General features: G+C 42.9%; 1 protein-coding gene across 16 annotated transcripts in view; it reads left to right on the top strand.

The window, feature by feature from the left end:
- Positions 1–19,478, top strand: part of LOC147007606 (uncharacterized) — a 62,184-nt gene that overhangs the window by 2,045 nt on the left and 40,661 nt on the right. For 12 of the 16 annotated variants that reach the window (XR_015054062.1, XM_085866754.1, XM_085866760.1 and 9 more), the window contains exons 3-5: positions 5,219–5,356; positions 11,506–11,643; positions 17,843–17,980. Coding sequence is in view for 15 of the 16 variants with exons in the window: in XM_085866754.1 (XP_085722880.1) it covers positions 5,219–5,356; positions 11,506–11,643; positions 17,843–17,980 (414 nt within the window). In the remaining variant the exon portion in view is untranslated. Of the gene's footprint in view, positions 1–4,773; positions 5,357–11,060; positions 11,261–11,505; positions 11,644–17,842; positions 17,981–19,478 lie in introns of all 16 variants that reach the window. The other 4 variants (XM_085866765.1, XM_085866764.1, XM_085866755.1 and 1 more) reach the window with 4 other exon arrangements.

Genomic DNA, 19,478 nt, shown 5'->3' with positions numbered 1-19,478 from the left:
AATGGTCACGACTTTAGTCAAGCCATGAAAACAGATTTTCCTCTTCGCTGAGAAGCATTTTATTTCCAACCAAGGTTTTTTTTGAAAACTTCAAGCACAGACAGGAAAGGAAACACTGATTCTGCTGAATGCTTTCTGTGTTTATCAGGTATTAATTTTTTTTTTGCACAATCAGGATGACAATTCCAGGGAAACATGTCACACTGACGAGTGAAATATACATGCCTAATTGAAGACAGTTTGACCGACACCTCACTATCCCTCCTCTTCTGATGGAGCATTGTCATTTGTGTGTCGCAATGAGCATAATACGCTTCTGCCTGCTGGAGAAGACAGATGGTCACAAACGTGCTTTCAATTTATGACCCACAGAAACACCCACCCACAACTTTTAAAGATGAGAGAAAGAGAGAGGCAGAGAGAGAGAGAGAGAGAGAGAGAGAGAGAGAGAGAGAGAGAGAGAGAGAGAGAGAGAGAGAGAGAGAGAGAGAGAGAGAGAGAGAGAGAGAGAGAGAGAGAGAGAGAGAGCGGTAGAGAGAGAGATAAAGAGAGATCAGAATGTCAGCAGAATTCCTGTGGGATGACCCGCATGCTCCATCGGTTTAATACAACACAAATCCTCAAAAAAAATAAAAAATAATCAAGGCACAAACTTTATTGATCCAAACAAGATCAAGATCCAAACACGTACTTATCTATATATTATTGTCTCTAATCTTCAACAGAGATGTTGAGGCTCAGAGACAATGCCTTCAGAAGGGATTCACACACCTCCACTTTTGTCACATTTTGGTGCGTTCCAACCTGAATTTAAAATGGATGAAATTAAAAAATTTTTTTGTCACCAATCGACACAAAATACCCCACAATGACAAAGAGAAAACATGTTTTCAGAAATTCTTACAAATTAATTCCAAATGAAATGCAGAAATGTCTTGCGTCAATAAGTATTCAACCCCCTGAGTCAATACTTTGTAGAAGCGCCTTTGGCAGTGATTACAGCTTCGACTCTTCTTGGGGATGTCTGTATCAGCTTTACATATCTGGATTTGGGGATTTTCTCCCATTCTTCCTTGCAGGTTTGCTCAATCTCTGTCAAGTTGGATAAGGAGTATCAGTGAACAGCAATCTTCAAGTCTTTCCATAGATTCTCAACGGGATTTAGGTCTGGCCTTTGACTGGGCCACTCAAGAACTTTCACGTTCTTGTTCTGAAGCCATTCCAATGTTGTTTTGGCTGCATCCTTGGGGTCATTGTCCTGTTGGATATAAATCTTCCACATGATCAAAGGTCTTTTGCACTCTGAAGCAGGTTCTCCCCAAGGATTTGACTGTATTTGACTCCATTCATTGTTCCCTCTATCCTAACGAGTCTCCCAGTCCTTGCCACTTAAAAGCATCAACATAGTATGATGCTGTCACCACCATGCTTCACGGTTGTGAGTTTGGTCATTAGCTTTGCTCGGTTTCCTCCAGACGTAGCGCTTTGCATTCAGGCCAGAGTTCAATTTTCGTCTCATCAGACTGTCGTCTTTTGCCTCATGCTCTCAGAGTCTTTCACCCACCTTTTTGCAAACTTCAGGTGTGCTGTCATGTGCCTTTTTTCTCAGGATTGCCTTGTCTGGCCACTATCTCGTAAAGCCGAGATTTCTGAAGTGCTGCCGAGACTGTTGTCCTTCTGGCAGGTTCTCCCATCTCAGCCAAGGAACAATGTAGTTCTGTTAGAGTGGTCATTGGGTTCTTGGTCACCTCCCTGACTTAGGTCCTTCTTGCCCAGTTGTTCATTTTGCTCAGACAGCCAACTCCAGGAAGAGTCTGAGTTGTTACATATTCTTTCCATTTCCTTATGATGGAGCTCACTGTGCTCTTGGGAATGTCCAACACTCCAGAAATTGTTTTATACCCTTTACCAGATCTATGCCTCCTCACAATTCTATCTCGGAGTTCTATGGACATTTCGTTGGACTTCATGGGAGAATTTCTGCTCTGACATGCACCGTCAACTGTGGGACCTCACACAGAAAGGTGTGTTTCTTTATAAATCATGTCCAGTCAATTGATTTGACCACAGGTGCACTCCAATCAAGTTGAAGAGACATTTCAAGGATAATCCAAGGAACTTGGATGCAGCTGAGCTCAATTTGGAGTGTCATAGCAAAGGAGTTCAATCATTATTGACTCAAGACATTTCAGCTTTTCATTTTGAATTATTTTGTAAATATTTCTGAAACCATTTTTTCACTTTGTTATCATGGGGAATTTTGTGGAGATTGATGCCAAAAAATTTAAATTTAAACCATTTTTAATTCACGCTGAAACACCACAAAATGGGACCAAAGTCGAGGGCTGTGAGTAGTTTCTGAAGTGTGCAGGACTATGATGATGGCAGGAGGAATGAGAACACCACTCAGTAGAGTGCACACCTCTTATATTATGTATCCCACTGATAGGCCAGATCTGTATCCGGGCCTGAACCAAAATCAAATTGGCTTGTTCTTGTCACCTATCCGACACATCCACTTAGTTTTGTCATAACCTGTCCACAACGTTTTAAAATATCATGTTATATGTCGTTTTCAGCCCCATCTCTCAATGGTGAAGAATCACTCAGAAAATTAAAAAAATTATTCCTTCCGGATCAGGATCCGGATCGACACCAAACTTGAATTGATTAGTCCTTATCACACACCCAACCTGTCCACCAAGTTCCGGCTACATGCGTCCATAACCTTATGAGAGATCCTGCTATATATCGATTTTGGCCCGATCTCTCAATGGTAAAGAATCACTTAAAAACATTCAAGTTTCGGGATCCCGATCTTCACCAAAATATAATAATTTCATCCTTGTCACACATCCAACCTCTCCACCAAATTTTCTACAAATCTGTCCACACCCTTTGAGATATCCTGTTCACAGACAGACAAACTGACAAAAACACAGACAGTGGTGAAAACATAACCTCCATTCATCTTCGGTGGCAGAGGTAATAGGAGCACAACAGAGCTGGTGAAATATGTCAACACCACCAATGCCTCTGGTACAGAGAGAATGTTTTGATGGTTTAAATGAGGGGAATCTTGGAAGCGACAGCAGTTGTGTGGAGTTCGGAGCTCTTTTCATGCCAGATCATTGAAAGCCTTTCATACCATGATACTTGACAAAGGACCTCCCCTTTCCAAGAATCACAAGGCAGCAGTGGGCTTTGGAGGCCAAATCACAGATATCATCTGTCCAATTAGACAGGATGTTGTTTATTTTGAGATTTGGGAGTTTGAGAAAGTGCTCATCTTCAAGAGAAATGTATGAGGACGAGTGGTGTGTGTTGGGATGAGATGGGGTGGGAGGGAGGTGGGGGGGGTGGTATTGTCTTACAGCAAAAAATAACCTTCTGGTGAGTGGAGAGGGCTACAAGGAAGAAAACAGAACCATTCAGCCTTATAAGAGATTGTGGTTGATCCCAAGAAGTATCGAAATATTTCAAATTCAACCATTGTCCACGTGTCTGATGTTCAGTGGGATTGCTGTCACGATGGTGTGGCACATGCATCATGGACCAAAAGGCTTTTTCCTCCTGTCTTGATTTCCGAATGTTACAATATAAACTCAATATGTCTTGTACAATATGAACTGCCTTTCCTCCAAAATAAGTTTCTGCTCCCACTAAGTGACCCAAAAACCAAAGGATTTCCACTGCAAGGCGAACCACCTGCTCGATGAAGAAGTCAAGCTGTGATTCTCCATGATTACATGGTCAAAGTATTCAGTTTGATGTGGAGAGAAGGGCTATTATTAATCATTTAGCAGTCAGTCAAATTTCTATTTGCGTCTTTAAATTCGAAGGAAAGGTTGGGAGGATACTCGAGAAGTATGCACACTTCCCTCCAAGCTGTTTTGCTTTTCGTGCTCACCCGCCATTTTGAGCTCACCCTCCATTTCAAGCTCATCCGCCATTTCAAACTCGTCCGTCATTTCATTTCAAGCTCGTCCGCCATTTTGAGCTCGTCCGGCATTTCAAACTCATCCGTCATTTCATTTCGAGCTCGTCCGCCATTTCGAGCACGTCCGCCATTTCGAGGTCGTCCGCCATTTCGAGGTCGTCCGCCATTTTGAGGTCGTCCGCCATTTCGAGCTCGTCCGCCTTTTCATGCCCGTCGCCATTTCGAGCTTGTCCGCCATAACAGAGACAGGTGATCATCCTTTCTTATGGAAAGGACATTCCAGGCACTCACCCGAAGGGACAGCCTCAGGTGAACCCAAGGAGACCGTCTGGTGTTCGAAACCCGAGCTCCACTCGGACACACGTGACGGTAATCTGACCCGGGAAGGTTTCCCCGTGGTTTTCCTCCTATCATCATGATTGGGGGTCCCGAAGGTTCCTGAATTAACTTTTTCCTCAAAAATTGATGGAATCAATCGGAACTTGCACAGACACAATTAATTCCTGAAAGTTTCAGCTTCCTCGGTCAATCCTCCCTGAGGAGTAGGTGATACCTACCCACCTACATACCCACATACCCATATATAACTCCGTTATGGAGGGAAGATTGTCGATAAATACAAAAACAGAAAACATGGAACGTTCATTCGTATCCAGGGAATAATCATCGACGAACTCGGACTCGATTTTCCACTTTCACAACACAATCTGAAACACAAACAATCCGTTAAAACGAAACGTTCAATCTTTGTATGTATTTCAAATCATGGACACGTGATGTGGCGGGAACCAATCAGACACCGCGATCTCGCGGTTCGCTTTTTCCCCAAACAGCTCGCGCTCTTCACTCGGTTACCACAGCGTACCGTCCTTCACACGACACGACGTGCGGTCCACCATGACCCGAGATCTCAGAGCGAACACCTCGGGATCCACGAGCGGCTCCGATGGAGGATACGTGGTCGGTCCGGGAGGTTCTCCAGAAGACCGCGGGTCCATGTTCGGTTTACCCGAGGACAAGGGGTCCAGACCCGGAACGTGACGTTCACTCCGTACCGATAACTTGTGTTTCCCGTGCTGATCCGTGCTATGTACTAACACAGGAACTCATTGATTTAGTGAATGTCACGATGTCTGGAGCGGAGCCGAAATTGAATTGTGAATGGAAATCCCATCCATGACATGTTACCCTCCCTCTTGTACATGTATGACATCATTTTATACCTCATTACTTCATTCATCATTCGATTCTTCTTTAATCTCGTTTACAACAAATCAGATGAAGATTTACTTGTGATTATGGGCCTCTGCACCGGGAAACAATGGCCTGTTCTTGAGGACTGCAGTGGCATCTTTAACGTCCTCGAGGAATCACTGGATGAGAAGAGAAGAGGCTTACCTTTGCTTTCAGAGGAAGGTATGCTCACTGATGCAACACCTTTCCTGTGCATCACCACGTCGGGAGTTTTTAGCTCGTCTTGAGCTATAAACCTTATTGAAGATTGAAGGTTGAACCTTTTAAAAAGGTTGAAGAACAACCTTATTTTAGGCCAAATTATGTTGAATATTATATTTAAAGATGTGAAGGGTGAACTTAGTTACCACTAAACCAGTCGGCTGTTTGTAAAGCAGAGTTGGTGAGAGTTTACCAGGAATCTAATTAATTCTGCTCGATGGATGGAAGTTGCAAGTTCAAGGTCAAAGTTTGACCCAAAATCATTTTTCACGAAATTTTAACCTGAAGCTGGGACCTCGACCTTTGACCTGCTGTAAGAACTGTTATGAAACCATTGTCACGGGATAGGTGTGTTTGTTCCGACTCTGTTTATCTGTTTTGGTAAAATATCATAAAAAGTATACCTGGTGTTAGTATACAGCACAACATGGTGGAATTTAACACAGAAAATTGGATGAAAACACAAACAGCAACATTGGGAAGAAAATATAACAGAAAAAGGATGACGGATCCGGTTTGAAAAACTTATCTTTAATTCAGGTGGAAAGAGCAGTTGGTGATTCAACCAACATGTGGATGGAGCAATCTGGAACCAGAATTTTTTGCACTTTTGCATTCTGCTTTTCACAGCTTACATTTTATAATAAACTAACTCAGCATTTTTAAATCCCATTATTATAGCAGATTTACCTGGAATCTTACTGATTCAATGTGTTGTGAAAATTTGGAATTCAAAATGGTCACGACTTTAGTCAAGCCATGAAAACAGATTTTCCTCTTCGCTGAGAAGCATTTTATTTCCAACCAAGGTTTTTTTTTGAAAACTTCAAGCACAGACAGGAAAGGAAACACTGATTCTGCTGAATGCTTTCTGTGTTTATCAGGTATTAATATTTTTTTTGCACAATCAGGATGACAATTCCAGGGAAACATGTCACACTGACGAGTGAAATATACATGCCTAATTGAAGACAGTTTGACTGACACCTCACTATCCCTCCTCTTCTGATGGAGCATTGTCATTTGTGTATCGCAATGAGCATAATACGCTTCTGCCTGCTGGAGAAGACAGATGGTCACAAACGTGCTCTCAATTTATGACCCACAGAAACACCCACCCACAACTTTTAAAGATGAGAGAAAGAGAGAGGCAGAGAGAGAGAGAGAGAGAGAGAGAGAGAGAGAGAGAGAGAGAGAGAGAGAGAGAGAGAGAGAGAGAGAGAGAGAGAGAGAGAGAGAGAGAGAGAGAGAGAGAGAGAGAGAGAGAGAGAGAGAGAGAGAGAGAGAGAGAGAGAGAGAGAGAGAGAGAGAGAGAGAGAGAGAGAGAGGGAGGGGTGGAGAGAGACGTAGAGAGAGAGCGGTAGAGAGAGAGATAAAGAGAGATCAGAATGTCAGCAGAATTCCTGTGGGATGACCCGCATGCTCCATCGGTTTAATACAACACAAATCCTCAAAAAAATAAAAAATAATCAAGACACAAACTTTATTGATACAAACAAGATCAAGATCCAAACACGTACTTATCTATATATTATTGTCTCTAATCTTCAACAGAGATGTTGAGGCTCAGAGACAATGCCTTCAGAAGGGATTCACACACCTCCACTTTTGTCACATTTTGGTGCGTTCCAACCTGAATTTAAAATGGATGGAATTAAAAAATTTTTTTGTCACCAATCGACACAAAATACCCCACAATGACAAAGAGAAAACATGTTTTCAGAAATTCTTACAAATTAATTCCAAATGAAATGCAGAAATGTCTTGCGTCAATAAGTATTCAACCCCTGAGTCAATACTTTGTAGAAGCGCCTTTGGCAGCGATTACAGCTTCGACTCTTCTTGGGGATGTCTGTATCAGCTTTACATATCTGGATTTGGGGATTTTCTCCCATTCTTCCTTGCAGGTTTGCTCAACCTCTGTCAAGTTGGATAAGGAGTATCAGTGAACAGCAATCTTCAAGTCAGTCCATAGATTCTCAACGGGATTTATGTCTGGGCATTGGCTGGGCCACTCAAGAACTTTCACCTTCTTGTTCTGAAGCCATTCCAATGTTGTTTTGGCTGCATCCTTGGGGTCATTGTCCTGTTGGATATAAATCCTCCACATGGTCTAAGGTCTTTTGCACTCTGAAGCGGGTTCTCCCCAAGGATTTGCCTGTATTTGGCTCCATTCATTGTTCCCTCTATCCTTACGAGTCTCCCAGTCCTTGCCACTTAAAAGCATCAACATAGTATGATGCTGTCACCACCATGCTTCACGGTTGTTAGTTTGGTCATTAGCTTTGCTCGGTTTCCTCCAGACGTAGCGCTTTGCATTCAGGACAGAGTTCAATTTTCGTCTCATCAGACTGCAGTCTTTTGCCTCATGCACTCAGAGTATTTCACGCACCTTTTGCAAACTCCAGGTGTGCTGTCATGTGCCTTTTTTTTCTCAGGATTGCCTTGTCTGGCCACGATCTCGTAAAGCCGAGATTTCTGAAGTGCTGCTGAGACTGTTGTCCTTCTGGCAGGTTCTCCCATCTCAGCCAAGGAACAATGTAGTTCTGTCAGAGTGGTCATTGGGTTCTTGGTCACCTCCCTGACTGAGGTCCTTCTTGCCCAGTTGTTCATTTTGCTCAGACAGCCAACTCTAGGAAGAGTCTGGGTTGTTACATATTCTTTCCATTTCCTAATGATGGAGCTCACTGTGCTCTTGGGAATGTCCAAGACTCCAGAAATTGTTTTATACCCTTTACCAGATCTATGCCTCCTCACAATTCTATCTCGGAGTTCTATGGACATTTCGTTGGACTTCATGGGAGAATTTCTGCTCTGACATGCACCGTCAACTGTGGGACCTCACACAGAAAGGTGTGTTTCTTTATAAATCATGTCCAGTCAATTGATTTGACCACAGGTGGACTCCAATCAAGTTGAAGAGACATTTCAAGGACAATCCAGGGAACTTGGATGCAGCTGAGCTCAATTTGGAGTGTCATAGCAAAGGAGTTCAATCATTATTGACTCAAGACATTTCAGCTTTTTATTTTGAATTAATTTGTAAATATTTCTGAAACCATTTTTTCACTTTGTTATCATGGGGTATTTTGTGGAGATTGATGACAAAAAATTTAAATTTAAACCATTTTTAATAAACGCTGAAACACCACAAAATGGGACCAAAGTCGAGGGCTGTGAGTACTTTCTGAAGTGTGCAGGAAAATGATGATGGCAGGAGGAATGAGAACACCACTCAGTAGAGTGCACACCTCTTATATTATGTATCCCACTGATAGGCCGGATCTGTATCCGGGCCTGAACCAAAATCAAATTGGCATGTTCTTGTCACCTATCCGACACATCCACTTAGTTTTGTCATAACCTGTCCACAACGTTTTAAAATATCATGTTATATGTCGTTTTCAGCCCCATCTCTCAATGGTGAAGAATCACTCAGAAAATTAAAAAAATTATTCCTTCCGGATCAGGATCCGGATCGACACCAAACTTGAATTGATTAGTCCTTATCACACACCCAACCTGTCCACCAAGTTCTGGCTACATGCGTCCATAACCTTATGAGAGATCCTGCTATATATCGATTTTGGCCCGATCTCTCAATGGTAAAGAATCACTTAAAAACATTCAAGTTTCGGGATCCCGATCTTCACCAAATTATAATAATTTCATCCTTGTCACACATCCAACCTCTCCACCAGATTTTCTACAAATCTGTCCACAACCTTTGAGATATCCTGTTCACAGACAGACAAACTGACAAAAACACAGACAGTGGTGAAAACATAACCTCCATTCATCTTCGGTGGCAGAGGTAATAGGAGCACAACAGAGCTGGTGAAATATGTCAAGACCACCAATGCCTCTGGTATAGAGAGAATGTTTTGATGGTTTAAATGAGGGGAATCTTGGAAGCGACAGCAGTTGTGTGGAGTTCGGAGCTCTTTTCATGCCAGATCATTGAAAGCCTTTCATACCATGATACTTGACAAAGGACCTCCACTTTCTAAGAATCACAAGGCAGCAGTGGGCTTTGGAGGCCAAATCACAGATGATATCTGTCCAATTAGACAGGATGTTGTTTATTTTGAGATTTGGGAGTTTGAGAAAGTGCTCATCTTCAAGAGAAATGTATGAGGACGAGGGGTGTGTGTTGGGGTGAGATGGGGTGGGAGGGGAGGTGGGGGGGGGGTCGTATTGTCTTACAGCAAAAAATAACCTTCTGGTGAGTGGAGAGGGCTACAAGGAAGAAAACAGAACCATTCAGCCTTATAAGAGATTGTGGTTGATCCCATGAAGTATCGAAATATTTCAAATTCAACCATTGTCCACGTGTCTGATGTTCAGTGGGATTGCTGTCACGATGGTGTGGCACATGCATTATGGACCAAAAGGCTTTTTCCTCCTGTCTTGATTTCCTAATGTTACAATATAAACTCAATATGTCTTGTACAATATGAACTGCCTTTCCTCCAAAATAAGTTTCTGCTCCCACTAAGTGACCCAAAAACCAAAGGATTTCCACTGCAAGGCGAACCACCTGCTCGATGAAGAAGTCAAGCTGTGATTCTCCATGATTACATGGTCAAAGTATTCAGTTTGATCTGGAGAGAAGGGCTATTATTAATCATTTAGCAGTCAGTCAAATTTATATATGCATCTTTAAATTCGAAGGAAAGGTTGGGAGGATACTCGAGAAGTATGCACACTTCCCTCCAAGCTGTTTTGCTTTTCGTGCTCACCCGCCATTTTGAGCTCACCCTCCATTTCAAGCTCATCCGCCATTTCAAACTCGTCCGTCATTTCATTTCAAGCTCGCCCACCATTTCAAGCTCGTCCGCCATTTTGAGCTCGTCCGGCATTTCAAACTCATCCGTCATTTTATTTCGAGCTCGTCCGCCATTTCGAGCACGTCCGCCATTTTGAGCTCGTCCGGCATTTCAAACTCATCCGTCATTTTATTTCGAGCTCGTCCGCCATTTCGAGCACGTCCGCCATTTTGAGGTCGTCCGCCATTTCGAGCTCGTCCGCCATTTCGTGCCCGTCGCCATTTCGAGCTTGTCCGCCATAACAGAGACAGGTGATCATCCTTTCTTATGGAAAGGACATTCCAGGCACTCACCCGAAGGGACAGCCTCAGGTGAACCCAAGGAGACCGTCTGGTGTTCGAAACCCGAGCTCCACTCGGACACACGTGACGGTAATCTGACCCGGGAAGGTTTCCCCATGGTTTTCCTCCTATCATCATGAATGGGGGTCCCGAAGGTTCCTGAATTAACTTTTTCCTCAAAAATTGATGGAATCAATCGGAACTTGCACAGACACAATTAATCCCTGAAAGTTTCAGCTTCCTCGGTCAAATCCTCCCTGAGGAGTAGGTGATACCTACCCACCTACATACCCACATACCCATATATAACTCCGTTATGGAGGGAAGATTGTCGATAAATACAAAAACAGAAAATATGGAACGTTCATTCGTATCCAGGGAATAATCATCGACGAACTCGGACTCGATTTTCCACTTTCACAACACAATCTGAAACACAAACAATCCGTTAAAACGAAACGTTCAATCTTTGTATGTATTTCAAATCATGGACACGTGATGTGGCGGGAACCAATCAGACACCGCGATCTCGCGGTTCGCTTTTTCCCCAAACAGCTCGCGCTCTTCACTCGGTTACCACAGCGTACCGTCCTTCACACGACACGACGTGCGGTCCACCATGACCCGAGATCTCAGAGCGAACACCTCGGGATCCACGAGCGGCTCCGATGGAGGATACGTGGTCGGTCCGGGAGGTTCTCCGGAAGACCGCGGGTCCATGGACGGTTCACCCGAGGACAAGGGGTCCAGACCCGGTACGTGACGTTCACTCCGTACCGAGAACTTGTGTTTCCCGTGCTGACCCGTGCTGTGTACTAACACAGGAACTCATTGATTTAGTGAATGTCACGATGTCTGGAGCGGAGCCGAAATTGAATTGTGAATGGAAATCCCATCCATGACATGTTACCCTCCCTCTTGTACATGTATGACATCATTTTATACCTCATTACTTCATTCATCATTCGATTCTTCTTTAATCTCGTTTACAACAAATCAGATGAAGATTTACTTGTGATTATGGGCCTCTGCACCGGGAAACAATGGCCTGTTCTTGAGGACTGCAGTGGCATCTTTAACGTCCTCGAGGAATCACTGGATGAGAAGAGAAGAGGCTTACCTTTGCTTTCAGAGGAAGGTATGCTCACTGATGCAACACCTTTCCTGTGCATCACCACGTCGGGAGTTTTTAGCTCGTCTTGAGCTATAAACCTTATTGAAGATTGAAGGTTGAACCTTTTAAAAAGGTTGAAGAACAACCTTATTATAGGCCAAATTATGTTGAATATTATATTTAAAGATGTGAAGGGTGAACTTAGTTACCACTAAACCAGTCGGCTGTTTGTAAAGCAGAGTTGGTGAGAGTTTACCAGGAATCTAATTAATTCTGCTCGATGGATGGAAGTTGCAAGTTCAAGGTCAAAGTTTGACCCAAAATCATTTTTCACGAAATTTTAACCTGAAGCTGGGACCTCGACCTTTGACCTGCTGTAAGAACTGTTATGAAACCATTGTCACGGGATAGGTGTGTTTGTACCGACTCTGTTTATCTGTTTTGGTAAAATATAAAAAGTATACCTGGTGTTAGTATACAGCACAACATGGTGGAATTTAACAAAGAAAATTGGATGAAAACACAAACAGCAACATTGGGAAGAAAATATAACAGAAAAAGGATGACGGATCCGGTTTGAAAAACTTATCTTTAATTCAGGTGGAAAGAGCAGTTGGTGATTCAACCTACATGTGGATGGAGCAATCTGGAACCAGAATTTTTTGCACTTTTGCATTCTGCTTTTCACAGCTTACATTTTATAATAAACTAACTCAGCATTTTTAAATCCCATTATTATAGCAGATTTACCTGGAATCTTACTGATTCAATGTGTTGTGAAAATTTGGAATTCAAAATGGTCACGACTTTAGTCAAGCCATGAAAACAGATTTTCCTCTTCGCTGAGAAGCATTTTATTTCCAACCAAGGTTTTTTTTGAAAACTTCAAGCACAGACAGGAAAGGAAACACTGATTCTGCTGAATGCTTTCTGTGTTTATCAGGTATTAATTTTTTTTTTGCACAATCAGGATGACAATTCCAGGGAAACATGTCACACTGACGAGTGAAATATACATGCCTAATTGAAGACAGTTTGACTGACACCTCACTATCCCTCCTCTTCTGATGGAGCATTGTCATTTGTGTATCGCAATGAGCATAATACGCTTCTGCCTGCTGGAGAAGACAGATGGTCACAAACGTGCTCTCAATTTATGACCCACAGAAACACCCACCCACAACTTTTAAAGATGAGAGAAAGAGAGAGGCAGAGAGAGAGAGAGAGAGAGAGAGAGAGAGAGAGAGAGAGAGAGAGAGAGAGAGAGAGAGAGAGAGAGAGAGAGAGAGAGAGAGAGAGAGAGAAGAGAGAAAGAGAGAGAGAGAGAGAGAGAGAGAGAGAGAGAGAGAGAGAGAGAGAGAGAGAGAGAGAGAGAGAGAGAGAGAGAGAGAGAGAGATAGAGAGAGAGAGAGAGAGAGAGAGAGAGAGAGAGAGAGAGAGAGAGAGAGAGAGAGAGAGAGAGAGAGAGAGAGAGAGAGAGAGAGAGAGAGAGAGAGAGAGAGAGAGAGAGAGAGAGAGAGAGAGAGAGAGAGAGAGAGAGAGAGAGAGAGAGAGAGAGAGAGATCAGAATGTCAGCAGAATTCCTGTGGGATAACCCGCATGCTCCATCAGTTTAATACAACACAAATCCTCAAAAAAATAATCAAGACACAAACTTTATTGATCCAAACAAGATCAAGATCCAAACACGTACTTATCTATATATTATTGTCTCTAATCTTCAACAGAGATGTTGAGGCTCAGAGACAATGCCTTCAGAAGGGATTCACACACCTCCACTTTTGTCACATTTTGGTGCGTTCCAACCTGAATTTAAAATGGATGAAATTAAAAAAATTTTTTGTCACCAATCGACACAAAATACCCCACAATGACAAAGAGAAAACATGTTTTCAGAAATTCTTACAAATTAATTCCAAATGAAATGCAGAAATGTCTTGCGTCAATAAGTATTCAACCCCCTGAGTCAATACTTTGTAGAAGCGCCTTTGGCAGCGATTACAGCTTCGACTCTTCTTGGGGATGTCTGTATCAGCTTTACATATCTGGATTTGGGGATTTTCTCCCATTCTTCCTTGCAGGTTTGCTCAACCTCTGTCAAGTTGGATAAGGAGTATCAGTGAACAGCAATCTTCAAGTCTTTCCATAGATTCTCAACGGGATTTAGGTCTGGCCTTTGACTGGGCCACTCAAGAACTTTCACGTTCTTGTTCTGAAGCCATTCCAATGTTGTTTTGGCTGCATCCTTGGGGTCATTGTCCTGTTGGATATAAATCTTCCACATGATCAAAGGTCTTTTGCACTCTGAAGCAGGTTCTCCCCAAGGATTTGCCTGTATTTGACTCCATTCATTGTTCCCTCTATTCTAACGAGTCTCCCAGTCCTTGCCACTTAAAAGCATCAACATAGTATGATGCTGTCACCACCATGCTTCACGGTTGTGAGTTTGGTCATTAGCTTTGCTCGGTTTCCTCCAGACATAGCGCTTTGCATTCAGGCCAGAGTTCAATTTTCGTCTCATCAGACCGTAGTCTTTTGCCTCATGCTCTCAGAGTCTTTCACCCACCTTTTTGCAAACTTCAGGTGTGCTGTCATGTGCCTTTTTTCTCAGGATTGCCTTGTCTGGCCACTATCTCGTAAAGCCGAGATTTCTGAAGTGCTGCCGAGACTGTTGTCCTTCTGGCAGGTTCTCCCATCTCAGCCAAGGAACAATGTAGTTCTGTTAGAGTGGTCATTGGGTTCTTGGTCACCTCCCGAACCAAGGTCCTTCTTTCCCAGTTGTTCATTTTGCTCAGACAGCCAACTCGAGGAAGAGTCTGGGTTGTTACATATTCTTTCCATTTCCTAATGATGGAGCTCACTGTGCTCTTGGGAATGTCCAACACTCCAGAAATTGTTTTATACCCTTTACCAGATCTATGCCTCCTCACAATTCTATCTCGGAGTTCTATGGACATTTCGTTGGACTTCATGGGAGAATTTCTGCTCTGACATGCACCGTCAACTGTGGGACCTCACACAGAAAGGTGTGTTTCTTTATAAATCATGTCCAGTCAATTGATTTGACCACAGGTGGACTCCAATCAAGTTGAAGAGACATTTCAAGGACAATCCAGGGAACTTGGATGCAGCTGAGCTCAATTTGGAGTGTCATAGCAAAGGAGTTCAATCATTATTGACTCAAGACATTTCAGCTTTTTATTTTGAATTAATTTGTAAATATTTCTGAAACCATTTTTTCACTTTGTGATCATGGAGTATTTTGTGGAGATTGATGACAAAAAATTTAAATTTAAACGATTTTTAATTAACGTTGAAACACAACAAAATGGGACCAAAGTCGAGGGCTGTGAGTACTTTCTGAAGTGTGCAGGAAAATGATGATGGCAGGAGGAATGAGAACACCACTCAGTAGAGTGCACACCTCTTATATTATGTATCCCACTGATAGGCCGGATCTGTATCCGGGCCTGAACCAAAATCAAATTGGCATGTTCTTGTCACCTATCCGACACATCCACTTAGTTTTGTCATAACCTGTCCACAACGTTTTAAAATATCATGTTATATGTCGTTTTCAGCCCCATCTCTCAATGGTGAAGAATCACTCAGAAAATTAAAAAAATTATTCCTTCCGGATCAGGATCCGGATCGACACCAAACTTGAATTGATTAGTCCTTATCACACACCCAACCTGTCCACCAAGTTCCGGCTACATGCGTCCATAACCTTATGAGAGATCCTGCTATATATCGATTTTGGCCCGATCTCTCAATGGTAAAGAATCACTTAAAAACATTCAAGTTTCGGGATCCCGATCTTCACCAAAATATAATAATTTCATCCTTGTCACACATCCAACCTCTCCACCAAATTTTCTACAAATCTGTCCACAACCTTTGAGATATCCTGTTCACAGACAGACAAACTGACAAAAACACAGACAGTGGTGAAAACATAACCTCCATTCATCTTCGGTGGCAGAGGTAATAGGAGCACAACAGAGCTGGTGAAATATGTCAAGACCACCAATGCCTCTGGTATAGAGAGAATGTTTTGATGGTTTAAATGAGGGGAATCTTGGAAGCGACAGCAGTTGTGTGGAGTTCGGAGCTCTTTTCATGCCAGATCATTGAAAGCCTTTCATACCATGATACTTGACAAAGGACCTCCCCTTTCTAAGAATCACAAGGCAGCAGTGGGCTTTGGAGGCCAAATCACAGATATCATCTGTCCAATTAGACAGGATGTTGTTTATTTTGAGATTTGGGAGTTTGAGAAAGTGCTCATCTTCAAGAGAAATGTATGAGGACGAGGGGTGTGTGTTGGGGTGAGATGGGGTGGGAGGGGAGGTGGGGGGGGGTCGTATTGTCTTACAGCAAAAAATAACCTTCTGGTGAGTGGAGAGGGCTACAAGGAAGAAAACAGAACCATTCAGCCTTATAAGAGATTGTGGTTGATCCCATGAAGTATCGAAATATTTCAAATTCAACCATTGTCCACGTGTCTGATGTTCAGTGGGATTGCTGTCATGATGGTGTGGCACATGCATCATGGACCAAAAGGCTTTTTCCTCCTGTCTTGATTTCCGAATGTTACAATATAAACTCAATATGTCTTGTACAATATGAACTGCCTTTCCTCCAAAATAAGTTTCTGCTCCCACTAATTGACCCAAAAACCAAAGGATTTCCACTGCAAGGCGAACCACCTGCTCGATGAAGAAGTCAAGCTGTGATTCTCCATGATTACATGGTCAAAGTATTCAGTTTGATCTGGAGAGAAGGGCTATTATTAATCATTTAGCAGTCAGTCAAATTTCTATCTGCATCTTTAAATTCGAAGGAAAGGTTGGGAGGATACTCGAGAAGTATGCACACTTCCCTCCAAGCTGTTTTGCTTTTCGTGCTCACCCGCCATTTTGAGCTCACCCTCCATTTCAAGCTCATCCGCCATTTCAAACTCGTCCGTCATTTCATTTCAAGCTCGTCTGCCATTTTGAGCTCGTCCGGCATTTCAAACTCATCCGTCATTTCATTTCGAGCTCGTCCGCCATTTCGAGCACGTCCGCCATTTCGAGGTCGTCCGCCATTTTGAGGTCGTCCGCCATTTTGAGGTCGTCTGACATTTCGAGCTCGTCCGCCTTTTCATGCCCGTCGCCATTTCGAGCTTGTCCGCCATAACAGAGACAGGTGATCATCCTTTCTTATGGAAAGGACATTCCAGGCACTCACCCGAAGGGACAGCCTCAGGTGAACCCAAGGAGACCGTCTGGTGTTCGAAACCCGAGCACCACTCGGACACACGTGACGGTAATCTGACCCGGGAAGGTTTCCCCGTGGTTTTCCTCCTATCATCATGAATGGGGGTCCCGAAGGTTCCTGAATTAACTTTTTCCTCAAAAATTGATGGAATCAATCGGAACTTGCACAGACACAATTAATCCCTGAAAGTTTCAGCTTCCTCGGTCAAATCCTCCCTGAGGAGTAGGTGATACCTACCCACCTACATACCCACATACCCATATATAACTCCGTTATGGAGGGAAGATTGTCGATAAATACAAAAACAGAAAATATGGAACGTTCATTCGTATCCAGGGAATAATCATCGACGAACTCGGACTCGATTTTCCACTTTCACAACACAATCTGAAACACAAACAATCCGTTAAAACGAAACGTTCAATCTTTGTATGTATTTCAAATCATGGACACGTGATGTGGCGGGAACCAATCAGACACCGCGATCTCGCGGTTCGCTTTTTCCCCAAACAGCTCGCGCTCTTCACTCGGTTACCACAGCGTACCGTCCTTCACACGACACGACGTGCGGTCCACCATGACCCGAGATCTCAGAGCGAACACCTCGGGATCCACGAGCGGCTCCGATGGAGGATACGTGGTCGGTCCGGGAGGTTCTCCAGAAGACCGCGGGTCCATGTTCGGTTTACCCGAGGACAAGGGGTCCAGACCCGGTACGTGACGTTCACTCCGTACCGATAACTTGTGTTTCCCGTGCTGATCCGTGCTATGTACTAACACAGGAACTCATTGATTTAGTGAATGTCACGATGTCTGGAGCGGAGCCGAAATTGAATTGTGAATGGAAATCCCATCCATGACATGTTACCCTCCCTCTTGTACATGTATGACATCATTTTATACCTCATTACTTCATTCATCATTCGATTCTTCTTTAATCTCGTTTACAACAAATCAGATGAAGATTTACTTGTGATTATGGGCCTCTGCACCGGGAAACAATGGCCTGTTCTTGAGGACTGCAGTGGCATCTTTAACGTCCTCGAGGAATCACTGGATGAGAAGAGAAGAGGCTTACCTTTGCTTTCAGAGGAAGGTATGCTCACTGATGCAACACCTTTCCTGTGCATCACCACGTTGGGAGTTTATAGCTCGTCTTGAGCTATAAACCTTATTGAAGATTGAAGGTTGAACCTTTTAAAAAGGTTGAAGAACAACCTTATTATAGGCCAAATTATGTTGAATATTATATTTAAAGATGTGAAGGGTGAACTTAGTTACCAATAAACCAGTCGGCTGTTTGTAAAGCAGAGTTGGTGAGAGTTTACCAGGAATCTAATTAATTCTGCTCGATGGATGGAAGTTGCAAGTTCAAGGTCAAAGTTTGACCCAAAATCATTTTTCACGAAATTTTAACCTGAAGCTGGGACCTCGACCTTTGACCTGCTGTAAGAACTGTTATGAAACCATTGTCACGGGATAGGTGTGTTTGTACCGACTCTGTTTATCTGTTTTGGTAAAATATCATAAAAAGTATACCTGGTGTTAGTATACAGCACAACATGGTGGAATTTAACAAAGAAAATTGGATGAAAACACAAACAGCAACATTGGGAAGAAAATATAACAGAAAAAGGATGACGGATCCGGTTTGAAAAACTTATCTTTAATTCAGGTGGAAAGAGCAGTTGGTGATTCAACCAACATGTGGATGGAGCAATCTGGAACTCTGCTTTTCACAGCTTACATTTTTTAATAAACTAACTCAGCATTTTTAAATCCCATTATTATAGCAGATTTACCTGGAATCTTACTGATTCAATGTGTTGTGAAAATTTGGAATTCAAAATGGTCACGACTTTAGTCAAGCCATGAAAACAGATTTTCCTCTTAGCTGAGAAGCATTTTATTTCCAACCAAGGTTTTTTTTGAAAACTTCAAGCACAGACAGGAAAGGAAACACTGATTCTGCTGAATGCTTTCTGTGTTTATCAGGTATTAATTTTTTTTTTGCACAATCAGGATGACAATTCCAGGGAAACATGTCACACTGACGAGTGAAATATACATGCCTAATTGAAGACAGTTTGACTGACACCTCACTATCCCTCCTCTTCTGATGGAGCATTGTCATTTGTGTATCGCAATGAGCATAATACGCTTCTGCCTGCTGGAGAAGACAGATGGTCACAAACGTGCTCTCAATTTATGACCCACAGAAACACCCACCCACAACTTTTAAAGATGAGAGAAAGAGAGAGGCAGAGAGAGAGAGAGAGAGAGAGAGAGAGAGAGAGAGAGAGAGAGAGAGAGAGAGAGAGAGAGAGAGAGAGAGAGAGAGAGAGAGAGAGAGAGAGAGAGAGAGAGAGAGAGAGAGAGAGAGAGAGAGAGAGAGAGAGAGAGAGAGAGAGAGAGAGAGAGAGAGAGAGAGAGAGAGAGAGAGAGAGAGAGAGAGAGAGAGAGAGAGAGAGAGAGAGAGAGAGAGAGAGAGAGAGAGAGATCAGAATGTCAGCAGAATTCCTGTGGGATAACCCGCATGCTCCATCGGTTTAATACAACACAAATCCTCAAAAAAAATAAAAAATAATCAAGGC

The sequence above is a fragment of the Eptatretus burgeri genome, unplaced genomic scaffold (genome assembly GCF_056783735.1).
Source record: "Eptatretus burgeri isolate ZD-2024b unplaced genomic scaffold, Ebu_testis_v1 Ebu_testis_scaffold_72, whole genome shotgun sequence".
Classification (NCBI taxonomy): domain Eukaryota; kingdom Metazoa; phylum Chordata; class Myxini; order Myxiniformes; family Myxinidae; genus Eptatretus; species Eptatretus burgeri.
The sequence above is the reverse complement of the archived record's forward strand: the minus strand, read 5'-3'. Positions and strand labels throughout refer to the sequence as shown.